We start from the raw sequence: 16,477 nt of genomic DNA on the forward strand, positions 1-16,477 counted from the left end.
CGACATCCACGGGCTCCGGCTCAGGCTCGTCCTCGCCACAATCATCCCCCCGTCGATCCCCGCACCGGAACTCCGCGTTCATGCTCCTTCCCTCGAACGATCCGTGGTCATACAGGTCCGCCAAGGCGCGAGCAACACAACGCACAGCAACACGCTCTGCACAGACGCTTCCAACTGTAGATGAAGACTCAGAGTATGTATCTTTCCTTGATTTTTGATCTCTCTTTCTCTCTTCCTTGGGCTCCCATTTTTTCTGCATCTGCATTTTCTCTCGATCTTTATTGCTCTCGCGTTTCTTTCCCCTACATGCCGATCTCTCCATCTATCTGTGCTGCTGTATATGGTCCTCCTACCCCGCCCACCCCGCTGTTGTATTTGATTTTCGGTTGCATGCTGCCTCTTTCCGGCCTCCCCACGTCTATCTCATCATCTGCCTCATCCTCGCATCTCCTTCCCATCCCCTTCTCGCATCCACGCCCACGCCCACTCGCTCTCATCCTCCGTCGCTCCCATCCCACATCGCCCTCAACCTGATTGAGCGCGTCCGCTCCCTCGGTATCACCCATCATTCACACCGTGCTTCTCTGGAGACCGTCCAAGATCCGCACGCGCTCCCATCATGTACCCTCTCTTTCCCTCGCGTCCGGACTCTGCCTGTACCCCTTGTACTACCATGCCCCATGCCCTAAAGCCGCGAAGGACGGATTGACGTCGTGCTCGCACACTTGCGCCTTATCGGTCTTCTGTCGAGAGCCGTTCCGCCGGCGACTCGGATACGCGACTGCATGCACACGGGATCCTCGCCTCATCGTTCCCCGATGGCCCGGAGCTCCCAAGGCTTCTCAAGTCATCGGGAGAGTGCGAGCTGCGAGCGCGCGGATATTCGTCCTGCGGGTGGCAGGGCAACTTCTACCATACACCAGATTACGATACGACATACGTACGGCGCGACTACATCCATCCTGTCCCCCTTTCGCATCTTTTTTTCTCTTTTGGTTCCTGGGTTCCCCTTCCCCGCATGTCCACCTTTCCCATCCGCTGTTACGATACTGTATACCGTACATCACCGCACCGACCCTCTTACACTGCCTTCACTGGTGCTTCTGACTGGGGACAGACGTCTCGACGCGACTCGGCGTGATGGGTCCTGCATCCAACTGGCAACTGGCACCTCTGGACGGGAGATGGGAGGCGAGACGGCAGCTTCGCTGACGGCACTTCCAAGCTGCACTGCCGTTGTGTCATTGCGCTCCCATCCCGCGGCTCCAAGGCGCAGGAATCCACACCCCATGGCCATCGCATCTCACCGTACAGGATGCTTCTCGCGTTATCGAGTCGCCTGTGTGGCCAGGACCCTTCTTTGGACGCCTGCGGCCGTTCCCCCTGCCCCCCTCGTGCACAGTGGACTTCCCAGACTAGGAGCGCATCCGCTGTGGTCGGCGTGGACGAGGGACAAGGGGCGAGGCCGATTACGTTTGCTCGACGTCGGATGCAGTGGACAAGTGGAAGGCTGAGAGGAGGAGTTTGGGAGCCCAGGACGCGGCGGCGCGTGGTTTCCAAACGCCTTCTCTCAGGACCGATCTGTCCGTCTCTTTGTCTATCGCCCTTCGCACTTCTGCTTCTCGTGCTTGTTTGTTCGCCCTTCTGCCTTCATCGCCCCCGTCATCCGTGTATGGACAGTCGCGCTAACGGCCATTTCTCCCCTTGTAGGTGCAGACGCAGACGCATGACGCGCTCGAGACGTCCGCTGTCTCTCGAGCTCCGCTGGCAAACCCTCGCTCGCCGATTCGTGCGGGTCGCGCGGGGAGCAGCTGCTCCTCGGCAGGCGTTCGCCGGTCTGCAGTGTAGTCACCACCTGCTCTGCAGCGCCGGTGTCAAGAATGCGCTGCGCGTCTCACGTCATGCCCCGGTACTCGTTCGAGGCGGCGCGTATTAGGCTCCTGTCGCGTCATTGTGGCTCCGTGCTGTCGACGCGCGCGTGACTTCCTGGGCCGCCTTTGGGTGGCGGGACGGAAGTCTACGCATGAGCGACAGCGACGATGACGGCGCGAGGAGACAGAGGACTCTCCCCGTCCGACAACCCCGAGGCAGCAACGGGATAGATAGAAGACTGACGACCAACGAACCCGACGACAACGAATAACAAAAAAACGAATCTGGGAAGACTCACCGCTCACCAACCGAACTGATTTAACGGAACTCTTTTCTTCTTTCTTGTGCTTGTATCGATACTGTATACCTGTACCGACTTACCTTCCCGTACTTACTTACCACCTTGTAGCCTGCGCAGAGGCTCGGAATCACCAACAACACGACGCTGGGGGACGGGGTCCGCCCGCCCTCTTTTTCTCATATCGCTGCGAGCGCGAGGGATATATGTATTGCGTGTGCTATCGAGTGGCCGAGTCTCGACTGCCGCTGCTAGGTGAGTGCCGTGCACTTATCGCAGGCCTCTCAGCGTCGCTCGCTTTACGTTTAACACCGAAGTCAAAATCAGCGAGCCACCGGTCCCACCTGGGCGGACTGCGAGTTCCGAAAATTAGCTCGCGCTGGGACGGATTGCCGTCCGTTAGTCTCTGGCAGTCTGTTCTCTCGGGGGAGAGACAGCGAACGGCAGCCAACCCACGGGCTGCGATAAGCCAGCGGCTCGCGGGTTCGTGCTTCTGAACGGTTCTGTTGCACCCAATCACTTCCTTCTCGCTTGGCCTCGGGCTTCTGGGATGATGGATCCTGTGCCGTTGCGGGGAACGGGTGGAAGAACAGAACATGTGGGACCGGAGTGGCGGGTTGCCCAATCGTGTCGCCGGGCGGCTGCACCGTTGCGGCGATGTTTGGTAGGTGCCAGGTGCCTGCAGCCTCGGCGGGCCCCTCGATCCTCTCGAGCCCGATCGTATGTGCCCGATCGCCGACGCGTATCGTAGGTACCGGCTTCTCGTGTTCAAGTGTTCTGCCTTCTTCGCCTTCCGTGGTCTGTTCGGGCCAGGCGGATGGACATATGTATCATCTGTTTTGTGGTCGGCGCGAGATGGGCAGCGTCTGTGTGTCGGTCAGGGACGACGCCGGCGCACAGCTTGCCAAGCTGGAGTCCTGAGATTTGACGGTTCGAGCAAGCTCGGGAGCCCGCAGCTGTGGCCAGTTGACTCTTCAGCCTCGTGCCTGTGGCAGGGTCTCGGAGCTCGGGGCTCCTGCAAGCCCGAGTTGCGCGATTACGAGCCCATTCTCTCTATCTTGCACGTCCTCTGGTCTTGTGGAAGCAGGGAAGAGAGAAGACGAGCAAGGTTCAAGGGTGCAGGAGGGCACAAGGCGAGTATGCCGAGTATGACGAGCAGGCGCACACGACCTGGAATACAACATGTGGCCAACGATGCTGCGTTCGCAGGCACACAGCAACGGCCTTGCGCTGCTCTTAGAGCCGCGTGAACTTGGAATCCGACGGGCGATAACACAAGTGCAGCTATTTCAGAGCTTATCTGATAACTGTTCGTCGGGTCGCCGGCCTGCGGTCGAGCGTCGTCGGAAACAGAGATGGCGCGAAGAGACGGGGACGGCGGGGTTGCCTCGATCAGGGCAGTATCCCGCCCCTCCGGTAACGTATATGGTTTCCGTGCATCGTCCGGGTGATGATGTGGCTCTGTCGGCGGCAGGCCGAAAAGAGTTGGTTCCGTACTTACGTGGAGAGATAAGGCCTTTGGGATGCGAACGCCACAAGCTAGCCGTGCATGTGCGTGGGACGGGTGTCCAGCCACCGTGATTGTCTGCGTTCAGCCCGGCGGGTGCCTGTGCGTAGACGATCGCGGTTCAGGGTTGGACCAGGAGATAGCGGAGGACGGCATGGTTCAAGCGGCCGAGGGGCTTCAGGCTGAGACTGGTTCGGGGGCATCTGGGCGGAAAAGGTTCACGGCTTCAGACTCGTTCGGTGAGTACCGAACGCTCGAAAATCGTTCAGGACATGAAGCATGCTTGGACCGGAGCCAGGCCCCATCGTGAATTGGTGGATACATACATTCACCCATGGACATGACAGGATCAACAGTCCAGCCCATCGAAGGAGATATCCATGTCATCGGGACCTAACGGCGCAGTGCCATGATTGAAGACGAGGCTTGCATGTCTCGCGACTTCGTCGGTGTTGATACCATCCGAAGTACTCTTCGAGGCATGGCGGAGATTGAGCAGTACCCGCGTGCACAGTGCGCTATGTATCACCCGCAGCGGCCTAGAGAAGCCGATCGTGATCAGCGTGGAAGGGAAGCGGGCGAGACGAGGACAGGAGGCAGGGAGGCGACTGACATTTGCATGGAGGAAGACATGTCTTGCTGTATTTTGGGGTTTAAGTTTAGGTTTGTTGGCGTTCTCGGCCGAACGAGGCATAAATGTTTCACACTCACCGGTGCAAATAACATCACGAGAAGGTTAACTACGGATAGCACTGGCATGTGCTCCCTGTCAGCATGCGAGAAAGTTCGGGAATATGAGACGCACCGAGGACGATAGCAAAGAAGAGTGAACCTGAGGGTACACGTGAGTGTCCACTTATGCCTGAACGACGTTAGTTAGGCTTACCATCACGATACATGGTGGCAAACAATCGTCCTCTCTTCAAGTCTTGGTGCCACATCCAGTCAGGCCGACACTTCCCGCCAGATTGGATGCGTTACATACCGACTGGTTCCAAATACCACTTGAATAGTGTCAGGAAGACGATGCCTTGCGCGATATTAGGACCGGGGATTCGACTGCAAAATTGACCAGAAGACTCACCTGTCTCTGCCAGGATCATATACATGTACGCGGGCCAGAGATCTTGGTCTTGAATGCTTGGAAGACACCCAGCGATGCGCAACAATGGACCTTCGGGATCTAGACGTTTGCACTTGGTGAGTTTAGACGCGGACGCGGAGAGAACCCGAGCCACGTACACTCTGTGTAGCTGATAGTCTCATGCGTGATGTACAACACCAGAGCCTTGGAGACCAGCGGCGTAAGTGCGACTGTGTCCGCTGCGGCGCGATGCCTAGACATACCACCATCTCAAGCCCTGCCCCGAGAAGCAGCGCCGTGACGAAGGGATTGAACTGCCAGAGAGCTCTCGTTCTTGCGATTAGAATGACTGCGCGGTAGGGGGATAATCAGCATTCGCGGGCTTTGGATGGCTCTGTCAAGTCAAGAACTGACACTCCGAGAACAGGATACCGGTGATATACCAATCTGCGACGCTGGAGTTAGTACGCCCGTAATTACTGATGAGATGCATTGACGGGTACGTACACGCCAATATCTGGTATTGTATGGCGCACGACTTCGCCTCGTAAGTGAAGATATCCACTAGCATCTGTAAGCGCGAGGTCAAGATGTTGTGAGCACCCGGATACTTACAGGTGATAGAAAGGGTGGTATCCAGCAAAGGAGAATATTTGTTGACGAGGAAGACGACTTTCATGAGGTCTAGCTTGTTCGGCCAGACAAGGGCTATTTCCTCGGGGAACGTGGATATAATCTCAAGTAACTGCACAATCCTGTCAGATGGCGGCGTCCTTTTTGAGAACGTTAACGCTTCACGTACCGACAGTGTGAAGGCGACAACTATCAGATGGCTACGATGTCAGTGCTATGTGATCCTATGACGCTCGGTCGTGCTCACCTTTGCTATACTGAAGAGATGCCGACCGTCGTAAGCATTTTTCATCGAAGTCGCTAGACAAATAGCTTGTACCTTGGTGACGTTCAAAAAGTTCAGATCACGGTAAGTTGCCATGATCGAGACCCAGGGTGCCAGGGTGGTTCTACGAAACAGCTTGCAGACTCGTCAGAAAGGAGTGGTACTTAAGGACAGACACGCCTTCACCACGGTTATATGGTTATATGCATGACAGGTAGACTGGACCGGGTATTAATTTCGCGGATGCCTGTGCGCATTGGATGCATGGACGAAGATGAGAAGCCCCACGGCGTAAGGAGGCCTATCTCTGCCTTGCCAGTGAGACGATGTCAACAATCCACGGATGCCTGTCGTACTCACTTCAGGGACTATAGTCCTGCCGTCGTGGGGAGTTTACAAGAGGGAGTCGCGTCAATGCCATTGGACCCGCCGGCGCCGACCGTTTGGTGCCAGGCAGAAGGACAAAATGGGCGCTTATGGTTTTTCGCGTGCGTTGGCACGTTCGTCGTTCTTCCATCCTTCCACTACTCAGCCCTCCTCGAAGATGAGTGAAGTATTGATCTGCTCGTGTCTACGCGAATTAAGTGGCGAGACCTGGTCAGAGGATCAATGGTATGCGTGATTTTCACAGCATGTATGCTGCCAGTGTGTAATGGGTGGATCCTCAGGTCGTCTTGTTACTCAAATCGCTTGGGATCAATGACCTCGATGGTTTCGGATTCTTGGACCCTCCGACCTATAGTATACAGCCGTCGAGAGCAGATCGATAGACAGAGCGAGAAGCGGGATATGCTACATAGTGACGTACACATACACAGCGCGCGCGCCCGAGCGCGTGGAGACCGTGTCCGAACCAAGCCCATTGAAGTTAGCTGATCGTACTACAACCTGATTGTATACAGGACCGAACGAGACAATCCAGTCTACATGAACGTATGCCAGAGCCGGGTCCCTACAGGGATACAAATCGCGGCACAGAGTTACATGTACAGAGCCTGGGCGAGGGGGAAGAATGTAGCAATGGTTGAGCTGACGAGACAGACTAATGACGAAGCATTCAGCGAACAGTTCGAAAGAAAGTTGACACTGACAGGCTAGCAAGAAGGATGAAGATGATCACGGGAACAAGTTGACGCGTTTGAGAGCGATGGGGTCAAGGAGGACTCGGAGGAAGGGTACTATGCGTGCGTCCGAATCACTCTCGGGATTGAGACGACGGCTGCCGCTCGCGAGGATGGCTGCTCCGACGCATAGGCCAATCGACGGGAGGTATGAATTAACGTTAGCAATAGATGAAGACGGAGAGCAAAGAAACAGAGCGAGGAGAGGTGGTGTGGCAGCCTGGGTGGGCAGAGCCGGAGTAGACGACACCGACGAGTGCGAAAGCGTTCGAACTCCAACTTGGGACTACTTGGTGGCAGAAACGCCTATATTCTCCACATATTTGTTGATCCCTGCGGTCTCGGTTGGGTGGGCTGCCTCGACGACAACTCCGGAGTCCGCGCCTTCGGTCTCCGGCTTCCGTCCTACCCGATACCATTTCTCCGGGGGGAAGTGAAGCACATATGGGACAAACTGAGTCCGGTAGTAGCCAAAACCGACCAATTCGACAGCAGGAAACGAGGTGGCAACATCTCTTGTTATGCCCTCCTGCGCGAAAACCTCGTGCGTGCATATCGAGATGGCGACCAGAGGCAGATGCAGTTCTGCCAGCTCCTCGAGCTTACGCAACTATGCATTATGCGATAACCGTTGTTTCACAACGGCGAAGACGTCAGTGTATGCGCAATGACTATGGATGAATGCGACGCACGAAATCGTCATCCAAATACAGCGAATTTTGCAGCTGCAGATACCGCAGCTTACGAAAGCTGTTCGAGGCAGCGCGGATGCTTCGAAGCCAGTTATATTGCATGTTCAAGGTGAGGGCAGCAGGTTGCAGGTGTTCGAAGCACTGGAGCGGAAAACCTCTATTGACATCGACTTCGCCGAGGTTGAGAAGATGGACAGGAGTGATCAGGTTCAACCGCACGTGGGGAGAGCCTTAAAGCTTCAATGCTTGGCCATGCGATCGGCGGCGTCAGGAGGGGATAGGACGAGTGCTGCTGTATCGACAGGACTCGAACTTGGGGGAATGCTCGAGGTAACGAGGTGACAACCTCAGGCGTGTAGTCGTAACTTGTGTGGAGATCCAGCGTGTGTACGTGGCCCCAGACGTCGCTGTCACACGGGGCACAAATAATCACCACCCCCTTTATCCGGAAGACCTTGAGCGTGGCCATGTACGACCGAAGGCAGGCGAAGTCGAATGAATGGTCGTTGAAGTACTCGAGCGCAATCTCGTGAAGACCCGACTTCATACGCGCAAGAAGAGATAGAGCTTTTTTGCCGAAGTATCCCAGCTTGAGGGCCCGGAGCCCGTCATGGCTCGCGATGACGTCGAACAATGTCGAGGAGAGCTCCAAAAGGGATTCGGTGCGGGTTATCACCAGCTTGCGCAAATTCGAGGTGTGCCGTATGACTTCCACTAACGATGGTATATACGCGACATCGCCCTCAGACCGTGGGTCAATAGCGTCCATATGCAGTGCGAGCGACTTGATATGGTGGGCATAGACATCGGGATTTCTCAGGACGAGCGAAGTAAAGGAGACCACTTGGGGCAAACGCCCTGGAAGTTCCTTCCGCGGAGGAGCAAGGGGCTCCGTGCCTAGCTCTACATTTGATAGCACGCGCGGCATCGCGAGAGCGTGGGCAGCCCAACTAGCCCTGGCGAGCTGCGCAGTGTCGTGCTGTGAGAGGAGCTCGAGGATCGGTAGCAAGACGTCTTGAGGAAGTTCGAGTACGTTCATTTGGAGAACAAATTCCACAGCTGAGATGAAGCATCAGTTGGACAGCCGCGTGAATGAGCAAGACGAAGGCCGGTCAGATTACTAGAAGAGTACTCACAGAGGTTGGCACAGACGGTATTCTACTTACATGAAGTCCAATTGCAACACGTCCGCCAGCCAGATGCGGACGCAAGCGCTAGTCGGGTGCTGTGCTGGCACCGAAACGGATATCGGGGACGAGCCTACCAAGACACTTGCTGTACCTTACCATCCGCACGCGGTGTTCAGACAAATTACACAGCCTCTTTGACCCCAGATTTGCGCCGTTCAACCTGCTCAGGAAGTGCGCACTCTCCCGGAAAGAAGTCCAGCTTTCCACGCCTATGTAAGTAAGTAGAGGATAATTGTAACATCCTTCACGTCCGCTCCCACCGACTACTGCGTCCGAGGTCAATTGTCAAAAACTGAAACCCGCCGCTGATGCTTTCTCGCCACAGCGCGCCATGCCGGCATGGAGATCCGACTGTGGCTTCCTGCGCCAGCGAAGAAACACCAGAGAACCTCCATACCACTCCACCCTTTTGCGCACGCATCCACAAAAGTATGTGTTTCGCACCTAACTCCAACCCAAGAAGTGACGCTACAGCATAGTGCAGTAGCACCTTGACCGTCGTCCGAGGAGCTTGACCCGGCATAGGCACGATGCGATGCACCTCGGAATCAGCGCGCTCCGGTGTTCAGATCTCAGACCCTCCGCCCATGGGCCGGCGACGCTTCGAGAAGGCATCTCAATTCAAATGGTGGCGAGCGACGTCGTGTGCAATGTGCAATGCGCGCTTGAATAGGATCTTAAGGTGCGTGTCGCACCCCACAATGCTCTGCGCTCTCTTTATGATTCCCTCCTCCTGCAGGCCTGCTGGGTGTCTGCAGTTCTCCACAGCCAAATACGAAGCCGGAAGTTGAATGTCCTGATAACTTGACGAAATCCTGTCCATCGGCATGTCGAACACGCCGCAGCTACTCCGAGATGCCATCCCGGACTCGATGTACTTGTTGAACTTGACCAAGGTGCCATGTTCTGAACACTCGTATCACGATCGCACTGAAGTCCTGACTGTCCCTTTAGGATACTTCTCGTATGTCTGGTCTAGTTAAAACGCTGACCTGCATACGCTGACTGGACCTCGTCACGCGCGACCGACAGTAGCAGCCTTGACGTACCTGGTGAGCTCACGTCGTGTATGCTCTGTGGTCGAGAAGTGCAACCTGAACTGGTTTGGGTGGCAGATCATGGATGTCGCGGCGACTTTGGACGATGAGGTAAGGCGGATTTCTGTACAGGTTCATGAGTATACGTGACGATAGACCCGACCGGCTGCTAGGTCGCACTGATGTGGCCTTCGCGCATGAATTTCATGAAAGCCATCTTTCTGATCAACCGCTATTCACCTTTTGTGGATGCAACCCTTATCAACTACTGTAAGCCTTCCCTCTGCCCTTACGCATAAGTGAACTTGCTGATACTCTCACAGTAGTGCTCGGCGCACGCTCCACCGAGGTATGTTGGCTGCGCTATAACTCTACGTATAATCGGAGTCACTGATGATATGATGATGGTCTGAAGGTATGCCGGGGAGTCTGGATCACCGCCATATGCTTCTTCACGCTCGGTATGTTTGCATCGGAAGGTACGTCCATGGTCACGATGCTTCAACGCGCCTCTGAATATGATGCTGACTATCTTTTCGTATAGCTATCATCATCGTTCGGACTCTAGCGATATGGAACTTCGACAAAGTCATAGTCGCCATCACGGCATTCGTAACAGGAGGTGCCTTGGTGAGTCCCCGCTTTGCTCGTAGCTCATGTATCCCTCAGATATGGTTACTCACCCCATTGAACAGGCGACTGTTGTGGCTACTATGGTGCAATATGTGCAGCATATTCAATGTCGGTATTTCTGGCGTGGACCAGGTCTTGGAAAGCTCCATCTTGACGCGGCCTTGTTCATACAGATCCGGATGATGACCTCATCGCGGTAACCGGTTGTGTCATCGGCATCTCCGATAAGGAAGGCTGGACCCTCTTCGTCGCGGTGTTGATCATGGAAACCAGTACGTCATGGTATATACTGCTTGCATGCCAGTATCGAAATGCTCATGTCCCGTGCAGCACTTGTAGCCATGACCATGCTCAGACATCTCCAGATGCGGAGTGAGCGCATGTGCATCTTCAGCCACGGAACAGACGTTGCTGACTTGCTGAGCAACAGCTGGTGTTCGAAACGAGGGCCCGGTAATGGACACGATGTATCGAGATGGTATGTATGGTGTTCACTTTGTACCGTACCGGTCTCACTAAAGAGTTCAATACCAACGACAGGCTTGTTCTTCTACGCAATCATGCTAGCCTTCTCGATCGCAAACCTCTGCTGCATGGTCGCTGCCCCGGTGAGTGCACCCTAAGCTTCCGGGTTTCTCATTACTCACCATGTACTATTCTCGTAGGCCTCTGCCTCCGCCGTCATACAACTGTGAGGGCTCACTCAACCTGATACGGTTCGATATCTCCTGACATACGCTTTTCATCGCAGCCCTCTGCGCGTTATTCACAGCACTCTCTGCTCGCGCGTTCTCTTCAACCTTCGGAAAGCGGCCTTGAAGTCCTCGCGCGTCAGCCTCAGCATCGAGTCGTGCGTGATGTTCAACGTCATGGGCTTCGAATCGGGTCAGACGGCTGCTACCCCCTTTGAATTGCGACCCGACGCGCTTGGCTATGACTATGGCTAGTAGCCCTTCTGGCTGTGACCAGGAAATTTCGTTGGGAGACTTAGAGGCGTCCCCGTCCGTCGAAATCCGACAAGCCCGGTCGCCTTCCTACTTGCAGGCCCGGCCTCCAATCTAGTGCCCGTGGCATCAGAAACTGTTCGAGCTTGTCGGGGTCGATCATCGTGGGTGTTTGTCCCGCCCAAGGCCTTGTCTTCCACCCAAGTTCCCCACACCGGTGTCATGCCCACCTCTTGATACTTACTAGTGAGGTCATTTACTAGGCGTATTACATATGTACTCGACATGCATATCGGCTTGTCTCGTATGTAGCAAAATATCATCGCGGGGGATCGAACGGAGTGCGTCCCTTGATTCGCGAGGCTAAACGGGCGCCAATGACGTTTCTTGTCTTCTGCTTCGAACACGACACGCTCTGAAACGCTCCATCATCTAACATCTCCGCGTTGCTAGTCTCATGTCGGACAGGACCCGACACCAGTCAGAATTGGGACATGGTCAGACGACAACGGGCTAGACCGCGTTCGCATATCAACGAGCTCAACGGTTGGGGATGGGCGCGCTGTCGCGCTCTTTCCCTTGCTCTTCCCCGCATCGCGACGCACCGACGTCGCCTCCGATCCGCTGCTTCCCCTCGTCTCTCTTCACCGTACCGTCAGGGCTGCGTAGACAGTAGAGGCATATGCTGTCTACGTTTGCCCGTCGACTTCACGCGCAACACACCTTGCTGGGGACACTTTCTGGGTTTCGCAATTCGAAGCTTTCTCGGTAACCGGTGACGAATAGACGACAAACTCAGGACCTCGTTCTCCTCAGTCAGCGACTCAGCCCGCGCTTGCGCATATGCCTCATCGCAGGGGGCTGGAGAGTGTCTTGGACGATCCGGACCGCAACTTGCATCTCCTGCGGCTGGTGAAGGTACGTGCTACAAGTTCCGCTAACTTGCCTCGAATTCATGTATATCTTTGATCCTCGTAGAACTCGGGAGGTATGTTTACTGTCGGCATGGACTCTCTATGTTGTGAGGTAACGAACGTTATATGCGTGCAGTGGCGTCTATGGCCTTTCTGGTGAGCTAAACCTTCATTGTATGCGGTTGTTGCGATGGCTGATTTAATGCGTGCTAGTTGTCAGAGATTATTCAAGGGCTGGACGATGAGGTGCGATCACTGCGGTAATTCCTGTGGGGAAGGGTCGCATTCGCTCATACCTGCTCTCGCGCAGATCACGTACATATGGCCGTCGCGCTTCAGCGTTATGAAGTTCATCTACATGGTGAACCGGTACTCTCCTGTGATAGATACGACTTTGCAGCTCACAAGTGAGTACTTGTTTGAGTTCTATCTGAATGGAGCTGACTCCGATCGTGCTCGGTCCTCAGCTATGCTGCTCACTACAGATCCCGAAGTGCGCATATTGTCGTGACTCTTGCGCCTTTGACTTTCGCTAACGGCTCGTCTGTTCCGTCCGGTATAGTCTTGTTCAGTACAGTATGAGATCATCTCTTGTGAGTCCTTCCCGATAGTCGTCTCGGTAAGGTGCTCAACGTACGCTCTCGCACAGACGTGTATGCAGCTGGAGCTTTCTTCTCCGAGTGTGCGTCCCCACTCATCGTATGTCTCGCGGATACGATCCTCACCACAAGCACCTCCACAGTCATACTGATGGGACGAACTCTGGCTCTGTACAACTTTGAGCGCAAGGTCATCGGGCTCATGGTCGTCCTCTCACTCGGTATGATGGTAAGCCCTCTGCTCTTTCGTGTAATGTGATGGGTGTCCTCAGGCATTCCCTTGCGCAGGTGCCATCACTCATAGTTGCAAACGGGTTCCTCGACCATATACAGTGTGGGTTGCCACTATTGCCTGCTCGATCATGTGCTGACCCTTTCAATGTGTGGACAGATCCCAGCAAAGACGTTCTCAAGGTCACCGGCTGTGTTCCGAGCATCGGGAACCGTCCCGGATGGGTCTTCTTCTTCGGGATCCTCATCTCCGAGACAGGTGAGAGTAATTGCATGTCTGCCCGAGGACATCTTCTGACCATATATGCACGCGTTTTAGTTGTCGTCGTCTTGACCGTCTACAAGCGATGGCAGACATCATGTAAGAGCCCTTCGGGCTGGATATGTCTACCTACAATGTCCTTACCGCGTGTCGTTTGGATGCAGTCCGACATACATCGCGTTCAATACTGGTCAACACGATGTATCGTGATGGTGAGTCGGTATGCATGCTTACACCTCCTATATACTTACAATGTGAACGTAGGAACGTTGTTCTACTTCGTCATGCTCTGTGCGTCACCCGACTGATCGCGACGATTACTGTTACTAAACACACATATTCCTAGCTGCATCCATTAGTAACCTCTGCTTCATGCTCGTTGCACCTGTAGGTATCTTGATCTCTTTCCCCATATCCTCCCGCTAATCCCACAGCCTCCACAATCTAGCAAGCAGTATCTTCTGTCATGCAACTGTGAATGCGCATCTCTGCTCTTGTCCTCTTCTGCGCTGACCCCTGGCTGCTTCCTGATACTGCAGTCCCCTCCGCATCGTGCATAGCACGCTCTGCGCTCGCGTCCTCCTAAACCTGCGCAAAGTCGCGGCGCGGCTCTCGAATCTCACCGTCGACGAGTTCACGCGCCGGAGCGCACTCACGTTCGATCACTTCGCCAGCTACGACATACCCCGGCTTGCGTCCCCGGATCACGGGCAGGGACAAGGAGGGCTCGTGGCGCAGATTGAGCTCGAGCTTGGGCCGTTGGCGGGGCATGGCGGAGGGCGTCGGAGATGAGTTGGTTTAGATTAGCAATTTGGTACGTTGTACGCGTCTTCCTTGAGCGACAGTACTTATTCCTTTCAGTATCAGCCGATAACCCTGAAAGCTACTGCGACGCAGAAAGTTGGAGGGTGTTGCTCAGCACCTAGCAGCTGTCATCCTGTTACGCCGGACCGGGTACAAGGAGCCGACCAACAATGCCGATTAGCCCAAACGCGTCGCGATTGCAGGGTTACACTATCCGAGCACACAGACACGGTGCGGCTCCGGGCCTTGGATTCTCATGCGTTGCTCGTATCATTACCAACCAGGATAGATGAAGTGAATCCCGCTATTTTGTGCTCGTTGCGTCTCCGACGAATATCGGTAACCGTGTCCGACATGAAGGCTGTCGCGCTGCATGCTACCTCTCGACGGTCAACTCTTCGCGACTTGTCCCTGGTCGTCAAGGCGTGCGATTAGCTACTGAACAGCTACTGGTCTGCAGAAGCGTTGACTGTGCGCGTGGACGGGGAACGTAAGTCGGAGGGCGCGTCAATACACCACTACTCGGAATGCTGCTCGATCGGGCAGGGTGGTTTGCTGTTTCGGAGTCACGACACATGGATGTCGTCATCGAAGCGGGAGCAAAGTGCAGGGAAGGTCTAGCAGCAGAGTCTTATAGACCGCTAGTCCCTGCGCCACGTCCCATCCCCTCTACGTCCCGCTCTTTCGTGCTACTGTACACACTCTACGTGAGTCCCAAAACTATCGCTCTAAATCCCTCACGTTGACGCGGCCGCAGTAACTAGGACCAGTCACGGTCGTCCCACACTCTTTACAACATGTTCTTCCAGCGCGACCACTTCGCTCCCCACAAGTCCCGCAAGTTTGAGGGGTACTACACCCGTACACAGCTCGAGGATGGCGGGAATATCGCCCTCATCTTCTGTTGGGTCAAACACGCGAAAAAACGCAGCAACTACGTCCATGTCTCGTATACCCCATCCTCAGCATCCGGAGCCGGCCCAACGCAATACCTACAGCGGCCCCCGACCCCGGCAGATACCCTATCCTCGCGCAAGAGCCACACTCTCAAAGCCGAGCCTAGCGCGGAGTCCATGTCACCGCAGCGCTCACCCAGCGGAACCTCGCGCTCATCATTCTCGCCCTCCCCGCTCGCCGCGTTCAAGTACGACTTCTTCCCAGACAAGATAGACGTCGTTACGGGCAAGCCCGCCCAGCGCGGTGGGCACGTCCCCTTCACCATCACCGCCCCAGGCGTCGGACACATGGCGGTCACGCCGGACTCGATCGAATACTCCATTATCGTGCCCGAAAAGCACCTCCGCGTGCACCTCGTCCTCGATGCCCATACGCCGTGGTCTCCCTCTCCCTCTCAGCCGCGCGATGGCCCGATGGGCGGCATGATGCACCTCTCGTGGCTCCTCCCGCTCAACTGGCATGTCCGCTCGACACGCTCGCGCGCGACGTATGCGGTCGAGCACGGCCGCGGGCTCGGCGCAAGCAAGGTGTACGGCGAGGGTCGCGCGCACGTCGAAAAGAACTGGGGCGGGAGCTTCCCGAGAGGATGGATCTGGGCGCAAGCGTTCTCAGACTCCCCCACCGATGCCACCCGAGGCGGCGGCGCGGATCCCTGGGGTCTGAATGGCGAGTTTGGCAAGGGCCCCAAAAGCCGAGGGGATAGGGATAGGGAGAACGCTGGTGGCGAGCGGACGCTGTGCCTCGCTGGGGGCAAGGCCTTCCCTGGCGTCCAGGCGTATCTCATCGGGTACCGCTCGCCCGCATGTCACGACTGGGACTTCCGCCCGCCGTTCGCAGTCGCGCTCGGCCGCCTCGCACCGTTCTTGCGCGTGCGGCACGACAGCTCCCAAGGCAAGGTCGAGCTGTGCGTGTCCAGCTGGAGGCGGAAGCTCGAGCTGGCGATTGAAGCCCCTCCAGATACCTTCATGGAGATGGCCGCCCCGCTGCGGGGCGGGCACGAGCCGGGATATGCGCATGAGAGCTTCCGAGCGAGGGTCCGGGTTACGGCGTTGGCGAGGAGGTGGCCGGGAGGGCGGTGGACGGTCGTGGAGGAGCGCGTGCTAGGTCAGGTTATGGAGGGCGGCGTGCAGTGCGGTGCATTGGAATTTGGAGGGTCATTCTTCCGGAAGGTGGATACTCATGCTTAAGCGGGAGAATGCTGAAGGACGGACGATACTAACTCCTTAAGTTTTGGATCTCATCTTGTGCGGATGGTACTAGCATTCCGGAGAATTTTGGTGACGTTTGTTCTTTTCTGTTTAGTTCTATCATAGTATCTGCAAGTATAACGTCGGCAGGTATCAAAGACTTCCCTGTATCGAAGGTTGGATTCGCACGAGGCCAGGCAGAATTCTTGGACTCGAGTGTCACCCGGTGGATGGTCAATCTCTTCAG

At 55.7% G+C, this 16,477-nt stretch overlaps 7 protein-coding genes across 7 annotated transcripts; 5 read left to right on the plus strand and 2 right to left on the minus strand.

Annotated features, from left to right (window-relative positions):
* Window positions 1-554: 554 nt before the first annotated feature.
* On the plus strand, window positions 555-1,889 carry L226DRAFT_245254 (uncharacterized protein). Its single transcript, XM_067673213.1, has one exon. The coding sequence runs from the start codon at window positions 786-788 to the stop codon at window positions 1,512-1,514; it is 729 nt and encodes a 242-aa protein (XP_067539832.1). The 5' UTR covers window positions 555-785; the 3' UTR covers window positions 1,515-1,889.
* Window positions 1,890-3,958: 2,069 nt separating this feature from the next.
* Window positions 3,959-6,069, minus strand: L226DRAFT_557906 (uncharacterized protein). The gene is made up of 17 exons (XM_067683206.1): window positions 6,020-6,069; window positions 5,846-5,966; window positions 5,714-5,794; window positions 5,642-5,651; window positions 5,564-5,583; window positions 5,377-5,506; window positions 5,269-5,325; window positions 5,176-5,208; window positions 5,025-5,110; window positions 4,920-4,965; window positions 4,762-4,860; window positions 4,663-4,707; window positions 4,564-4,605; window positions 4,483-4,509; window positions 4,389-4,429; window positions 4,291-4,316; window positions 3,959-4,216 (listed from the first exon to the last, which is right to left on the minus strand). Exons 3-17 carry the CDS (start codon window positions 5,753-5,755, stop codon window positions 4,027-4,029), a joined length of 894 nt encoding a protein of 297 aa, XP_067539833.1. The 5' UTR covers window positions 5,756-5,794; window positions 5,846-5,966; window positions 6,020-6,069; the 3' UTR covers window positions 3,959-4,026.
* A 164-nt stretch (window positions 6,070-6,233) lies between these two features.
* L226DRAFT_531085 (uncharacterized protein) lies at window positions 6,234-6,570 on the plus strand. Its single transcript, XM_067680005.1, has 2 exons — window positions 6,234-6,271; window positions 6,328-6,570. Exon 2 carries the CDS (start codon window positions 6,359-6,361, stop codon window positions 6,533-6,535), a length of 177 nt encoding a protein of 58 aa, XP_067539834.1. The 5' UTR covers window positions 6,234-6,271; window positions 6,328-6,358; the 3' UTR covers window positions 6,536-6,570.
* An 812-nt stretch (window positions 6,571-7,382) lies between these two features.
* L226DRAFT_245405 (uncharacterized protein) lies at window positions 7,383-8,682 on the minus strand. The gene is made up of 2 exons (XM_067673215.1): window positions 7,473-8,682; window positions 7,383-7,390 (listed from the first exon to the last, which is right to left on the minus strand). Exon 1 carries the CDS (start codon window positions 8,509-8,511, stop codon window positions 7,630-7,632), a length of 882 nt encoding a protein of 293 aa, XP_067539835.1. The 5' UTR covers window positions 8,512-8,682; the 3' UTR covers window positions 7,383-7,390; window positions 7,473-7,629.
* A 683-nt stretch (window positions 8,683-9,365) lies between these two features.
* Window positions 9,366-11,589, plus strand: L226DRAFT_531088 (uncharacterized protein). Its single transcript, XM_067680006.1, has 15 exons — window positions 9,366-9,558; window positions 9,617-9,626; window positions 9,695-9,714; window positions 9,778-9,810; window positions 9,873-9,969; window positions 10,023-10,048; window positions 10,115-10,178; window positions 10,244-10,329; window positions 10,395-10,440; window positions 10,506-10,604; window positions 10,663-10,704; window positions 10,763-10,810; window positions 10,873-10,940; window positions 10,998-11,023; window positions 11,084-11,589. Exons 1-15 carry the CDS (start codon window positions 9,490-9,492, stop codon window positions 11,277-11,279), a joined length of 930 nt encoding a protein of 309 aa, XP_067539836.1. The 5' UTR covers window positions 9,366-9,489; the 3' UTR covers window positions 11,280-11,589.
* Window positions 11,590-11,682: 93 nt separating this feature from the next.
* L226DRAFT_245483 (uncharacterized protein) lies at window positions 11,683-14,477 on the plus strand. The gene is made up of 18 exons (XM_067673218.1): window positions 11,683-12,194; window positions 12,255-12,264; window positions 12,327-12,346; window positions 12,404-12,436; window positions 12,501-12,597; window positions 12,658-12,683; window positions 12,753-12,783; window positions 12,840-12,872; window positions 12,933-13,018; window positions 13,078-13,123; window positions 13,181-13,279; window positions 13,340-13,381; window positions 13,447-13,494; window positions 13,547-13,573; window positions 13,629-13,669; window positions 13,731-13,756; window positions 13,822-14,096; window positions 14,144-14,477. Exons 1-17 carry the CDS (start codon window positions 12,120-12,122, stop codon window positions 14,072-14,074), a joined length of 993 nt encoding a protein of 330 aa, XP_067539837.1. The 5' UTR covers window positions 11,683-12,119; the 3' UTR covers window positions 14,075-14,096; window positions 14,144-14,477.
* L226DRAFT_245484 (uncharacterized protein) lies at window positions 14,478-16,244 on the plus strand. The gene is made up of 2 exons (XM_067673219.1): window positions 14,478-14,793; window positions 14,844-16,244. The coding sequence occupies exon 2, from the start codon at window positions 14,884-14,886 to the stop codon at window positions 16,228-16,230; it is 1,347 nt and encodes a 448-aa protein (XP_067539838.1). The 5' UTR covers window positions 14,478-14,793; window positions 14,844-14,883; the 3' UTR covers window positions 16,231-16,244.
* Window positions 16,245-16,477: the final 233 nt, after the last annotated feature.

The sequence above is a fragment of the Lentinus tigrinus genome (assembly GCF_003813185.1).
Source record: "Lentinus tigrinus ALCF2SS1-7 unplaced genomic scaffold L226scaffold_4, whole genome shotgun sequence".
NCBI classification, from domain to species: Eukaryota; Fungi; Basidiomycota; class Agaricomycetes; order Polyporales; family Polyporaceae; genus Lentinus; species Lentinus tigrinus.